This window comes from Mus pahari, chromosome 19 (assembly GCF_900095145.1).
Source record: "Mus pahari chromosome 19, PAHARI_EIJ_v1.1, whole genome shotgun sequence".
NCBI classification, from domain to species: domain Eukaryota; kingdom Metazoa; phylum Chordata; class Mammalia; order Rodentia; family Muridae; genus Mus; species Mus pahari.
Window position 1 is genome coordinate 89,430,504 of NC_034608.1, and position 6,000 is coordinate 89,436,503.

The following is a 6,000-nucleotide window of genomic DNA, read 5'->3' on the forward strand; positions in this document are numbered from 1 at the left end:
AAGCTTAGTGGACATCCTGGGACTTTCTAAGAACAGGATTGTTCAGTGTAATTTCTGTAGTTTGGATGGTCAGACAAAATTATATAGGGAGAATAATTCCCAACTTTCTCTGAAAATCATAACGTTCGAAGCCAGAGGTGGGAGGAGGATCTCAAGTGTGAGGTCAACTGGGGCTGAATAGTGAGACCCTACCTTTTAAAGAAAGGTGCTAGGGAAAAGTTCACAGGGCTCAACCCTACACAGAAAACTACAGGCAACTAAGGACTGCTGAAAGGAGAAATGGTCCTCCCCAGGGAAGAGGACACCAATTGGATATCCAATACCAGCTCTGACAACATACTGTAACATACAAACAGAATGTATTATGTGTTTAGGAGAAAAATACACACATGCACCCCCCATATGCATTACAACAGTTAATGACTTTTTAAAAGGCTATGAATTTGAAAGGGGGGGCGTGGGAGGATTACGTGGGAGGAAAGGAGAGGGGGAAATGATGTAATTATATTACAGTTTCAAAAAGTGAACGGTGTATGTTCACCTTAAATCTCAGCACTTGGAGACAGAGGCAGGCAGATCTTTGAGTTTGAGGCCAGCCTCTACATAATTCCAGGGCAGACAGGCCACACAGAGTTTGAAAAAACTAAAAGACACAGAAAGTGCACTGGAATAAGAAAGAGCACAGCTGCTCTCCTGCAGATACAGATTTAATCCCCAACACCCATGTGGCAGCTCACAGATGTCCATATTGCCAGTTCCAGGGAATCCAAACACCCTCTTTAACCAAGCACCAACATGGTACACAGACATACAGTGTTTTGGTGTTGTTTAATTGAAACTACAGGAAGAAAAGAATGTAGACAATAAATGGAGCTCTAGTGTGCATTTAGGTTGTACAGTGCTATGTACCTGACAGAAGTCTATACTTCTGAAATTTAATTTCAGAGGGCTCATTTCTAACTCTTCTGCCCCTTAGCTAACTCAGTAGTATTGCAATTCAGTTTTCAGCTTGGAGACATTTCAGCAAAGAAATTATTATATGCTACTGAAAGACATTTTTAAGTTAGTTTAGAAATATAAAAGCTAATGACTTGTTTTTATGCCAAAGCTAAATTACCGATCAACAGACAAAATGGCGAAAGCCCCAGGTGTTGAGTCTATATCTGTGTTCTTTGGCTATTTTCTAAAAAGTCAGTGGGTGTTGAAAAAAAAAAAAAAAGTGTGCATTCTTATACATACTCAAATACCTGGATAGGTGAAAGTATTTCCAGAATAAAATACACTGTGATCTTTATTGTATTTTCACATTAAAAGTTGAAAATTAAATGGTTTTATGTACCATTCATTGTCCAGATTTTCCAAATAGTTCTTTTTTTTTATTTGGCAAAAAGTTTTGAGTTCTTAGGAGATCATTCCAAGAACTTACAGAGTAGAAAAATCTAAATGTCTATTTGTCTTAGGATGCTTACAGCGTAACTGGAAAGACTTTTTTTTTTTTTTTTTTTTTTTTTTTTTTGAGACAGGGTTTCTCTGTATTGCCCTGGCTGTCTTGGAACTCACTCTGTAGACCAGGCTGGCCTCAAACTCAGAAATCCGCCTGCCTCTGCCTCCCAAGTGCTGGGATTAAAGGCGTGCGCCACCACACCCAGTGACAATTTTATGTGATTTACATCTTACACACATATATAAGAGCTGCTTTGAGGATTTGCGTATACACCACAGGCATCACTTACACTGATTCAGGAACAGTGATAGCATGGTGGGTGACCTAGTACCAGAGATGGCTGCTAGCACTCACAAGCAGATAGCCCATACAGCGTGGACATTATTAATGACATCATGCTATTCCAACAGCATATGTGCCATTTAGAATTGGGAATTGAGGCTGAGTGGTGAGCACACCTGTAACCCCAGAAATTAAGAGGGGAAGGCAGGAGGATCACAAATTTGAAACCAGCAGCAATACATAAGAACAAACAGTAGCAATACATAAGAACAAATAGCAGCAAGCCCCCTCCGCCCCAAATCCTGAGCAGCTGCAACCATGGAAAGGGAAACTGAATTTAAGGGGTGGTTACCATAACCAGAAAGGGAAAAAGTTCACACATTCTATTAGCACTTATCTTTTGTAACAGTCTTCATAAATGTTTCATGTGTCAAAAGTTCACCCTTTTATCACAATGCAGGATTAGTGGCTCTTAATACTCTGCACAGTTTTGGACCCAGAACTATCTAAAACATTTTCATTACTCTAGAAAGTAACTTCAAGCCTGTTAGCAGTCACTTATGTGTGTGCTGTGTGCAGTACTAGCCACACGTGAGAGGTACAAGAGTGCAGTGTCCATGGAGGCCAAAGGAGGGTGTCCATTCCCTGGAGCTGAAGTCACGAGGAGTTAGTTAGGAACTACCGTGTGGGTGCTGGGAATAGAGTCTTCTAGAAGAGCAACCTCTGCTCTTAACTCCTAAGCCATCGCTCCAATCCTATGAGTTTTATCTAATACACTGCGTAGTGGATATGTAACTATTAAAACAGTTGAAGTTCCTATATATGTCACTTAACATATGCAGACTACACTTTCAGGAATACTGATTTACATAACTCATTAATGTAGACATTAAGTATCTGAGCCTCGTTGTCACAAATTTACACAACTGTCAGTACCAAAAATAGAACTCAACTGTCCTTCCCCTCTGTGAGCAGCTCTCCTGTTAGTAATTACAAGACTTAAAGAACAGTGTCACCTAAGCATAGCACTATAGTTCTGCTGCTAGGAGCCTGACTCAGGAAGATGGCTGTGAGTTTCAAAAAAAGTGACTTCTAGGCCAGCCTGAGCTAAAAAGTAAGAGAAAAAGAAAGTAGTGTGGCAGGTTAGGGAAGCCAAAGGCCTAGCAGAAGGGACTGGGGTAGATAACTGGAGAGAGAAGTTGCAAACAGAAGAAGCACATTCCTGTTACCCCTGGAGTCCTTTGCAGAGGTCCACTGAGGCTTTAGGCTCCCAGCCTTACTTTAAACGGGTCTTAGGAAGTCTTCCTCGTTATCTGTTACACAGGTATACAGCACAGGTAGGAAGAGGAAGCGAGCATCAAAACCAGGTGTCTTGGTGGACACTGAGGTATTTGGAACTGCAGGGAGTTTTGAGTAGAACATCTACTTTAGATGGTGATTGAGAGAAACCAGCACTGGGAAGAAGGTATAGCAGCAATGTCGTGTGCAAGTGACAGAGACTTGTGGTTATTGAGATCTTGCTTGATTACATGGGAGTGAATCCCAGTGACCTGTGGGTCCAGCCTCTCACAGGTTCTCTGCTGTCTCCCCACACTGCCGTCTGTTAGTGTGTTATTGAGAGGACAGAAAGGAGAGTTGAACAGAGAGCAACTGAGAGTAGAATTCAGTTGTCTGCTTTTCTTGCAGGGCATGGTAGCAGTGTCTGGAAGTTTGTCAGTGCTCCTAGATTCCATTATCTGTGCTCTTGGCCCTCTGGCATGCCTGACCACACAACTACCTGAACTGAATGGCTGTCCTAAACAGGTCTTGGTGAGTGTTTTTGTTGTGGTGGCGTGGGGGGGTTCCCTTACTTTGGAGGGCTGGAGCCTTTGGGGGCCTTTCTAACCCTACCTTAACAAGCACTGCCCAGCACTCCTCATGAGGCAAATGGCACTATTACATACTGTCCCCAGACCACGACACTGTGCATCAACTGCATGGTATGATTTCAGTGGAACTAGAAAACATGCTGTTTTTCACAACACTACTCTGAAGAGAGCAGTCCAGCTTAGCCCTTGAGGAGCCGCAGCTGAAAGCGGCTGGTGTGCCTTTTGTTTTGTTTTGTTTTTGTTTTTGTTTTTCGAGACAGGGTTTCTCTGTATAGTCCTGGCTGTCCTGGAACTCACTTTTTAGACCAGGCTGGCCTTGAACTCAGAAATACGCCTGCCTCTGCTTCCCGAGTGCTGGGATTAAAGGCGTGTACCGCCACGCCCGGCGCAGCTGTTGTGTCTTGTCCTCTTGTTCCCATCTCTCCCCTGAGCATGCCATGTCTCAGGGACTGCAGTGAGGTGTGCCACAGCTGAGTCCTTTCTCCTTATTTACAGTCAAACACGCTGGACAACATTGCATACATTATGCCTGGACTGTGACTTCCAAGAAGCCTGGGACAGAAGACTGTCTACCCCTTCGCTAGTTTATGTATAGATGACTGTTCCAGACCCTCCACTGACCTCTGGGTGTAGGTTTTAAATTTTTATAATCTATATATACGTATATAATGTACAGTATATACATAGGATTATAACTACTTTGCTTTTAATAATTTTATGAAATGGCAAAGGTTTAGCTAAAAGGAAACTTTGGCATGAATGTGGGCTTGGAATTATTTTTTGTGTGTGTGAAAAAAATCTGCCTTAAAAAAATCAGTGTAATTTGGGGACTAGGGGCTTATTCTGGGTGCCATGTATATCTCCTCATAGACTGCTAAAATATGATTTTTTTTTTTTTTCCCAAGCTTGGGTTTACCTCCAGACCCATCACTGACCATTTGCCTTACCTGTCTTATAATCAGAAATGTAGTAAAGATGATGGGAGGAGGCCAGCTGACTACAAACTTTTTGATATGGAGTAACCTGGGGGTGGGGTGGGGTGGAGCTTAGGTGGACTGGGTAGGGGACTCATTCCAATTCCTACTAAAGAGATATCTGTGTCTCCAGTTTTATTGTAACCACGGTACCATAGTCATCAGTACCATCTATAGCCTCAGTTGTGTGATTCTTGGCAGCAGAGAAATAAATACCTTGGAGAAACCAAAGCTGTTGGTGCCACCTGTTGAACCTGCTTGTCTGGCCAGCAAGGCTTGGTGTATAAAAACCAAAGCTGCCATCTTCCACTAGCAGCATTGGTTGCCCAACAAATCCTGAGAGATTCTGCTGCTTAGCTGCTTGGTGGTTCTTGGTTCAGCTCTGGTTCTCCTGGTGGGTACATTGTGCTCTGCATTCCACACAGAGCTGGATCACAAAGAAGTTCTTGGTTCTCAGGAGGGTTATCTATATGTGCGTGTGAGTGTATATTTTAATTATGTGTATTTAACTCTTCAGAATTTCTTAGATTTTAATTTATCCTGTAAATTTCTGTATATATAATTTAATAACAAGCCTCCACCAGCAGGAGGATGTGGAGCATACAGATCTGTCATTTCTTAATGTCTGTCTAAAAGCTCCAAGACGTCCATATGTTAAGGTGTTGTGACTCAGAAAGGAACTTCATGGCCCTCAATAATGTTAGGAAAGTGAAATAGAAAGGAATGTCACCATTCCTAATTGCCCTCTTTCCCAAAGAGCCAGAGCTGCTTCCCCATTAGAGAGACACTAGCTGCACTCCAGGGTTGCTTGGAACTCGGTGAGAGACTCCCTTCCCTGCCAAAACCAAGCTGAGTTCATAACCATGCTTTCTTCTAATGGCCTGATGGAACAAGGCGGCATCCCAGTAAACCTTTGGGAGTTGCGTAGCCAGCTGACATCCTGGGACCTCCTTGTCACAGCTGAGCTTCTCACAGGACTGTTTCACAGGAGCAGTTTTGAGATTTAATCTGAGAAATAGGGAAAGGAACAGGAATATGTGGGAACTGAAATCAAGCAGAGCAGAAATTTCCATTTGAGTTAACATGTCAGAATCTCATTTGACCCTGCAGAAGTTTCCTGTGAGAACCGGTATCAAGGAGAGGCCAGGGAAGACATATGTGATAGAGGAAGCTTCAGCCAGTCCTCCATTGCCCTTGCTACAGACAGTAGTGAACTCCTAAGGAGAACTGGCTTTTTTGGGTTTGTTTTCCTCTGAAGCCTAGCCNTGTTGTATTTGTATTAAAGATTTGTACACATTTGTATAATAATCTGTACCTTGTGGTATTTGGTACTATTAGAGGAAAAATTTTGGATTCAGGCCTTCTTGCTGTTTTTATATCATTGTTTTATTTTGTTTTTTAAATAAATCCTAGTGCTTTGATCCAAATCCTA

At 42.5% G+C, this 6,000-nt stretch overlaps 1 protein-coding gene across 3 annotated transcripts in view; it reads left to right on the top strand.

The window, feature by feature from the left end:
* Hmgxb4 (HMG-box containing 4) overlaps positions 1-4,381 on the top strand; it is a 37,083-nt gene extending 32,702 nt beyond the window's left edge. For all 3 annotated transcript variants that reach the window (XM_021219345.1, XM_021219344.1, XM_029531986.1), the window contains 2 exons: positions 3,413-3,535; positions 4,090-4,381. In XM_021219345.1, coding sequence (XP_021075004.1) covers positions 3,413-3,535; positions 4,090-4,134 — 168 coding nt within the window. In that variant the 3' untranslated portion in view covers positions 4,135-4,381. The remainder of the gene's footprint in view (positions 1-3,412; positions 3,536-4,089) is intronic.
* Positions 4,382-6,000: the final 1,619 nt, after the last annotated feature.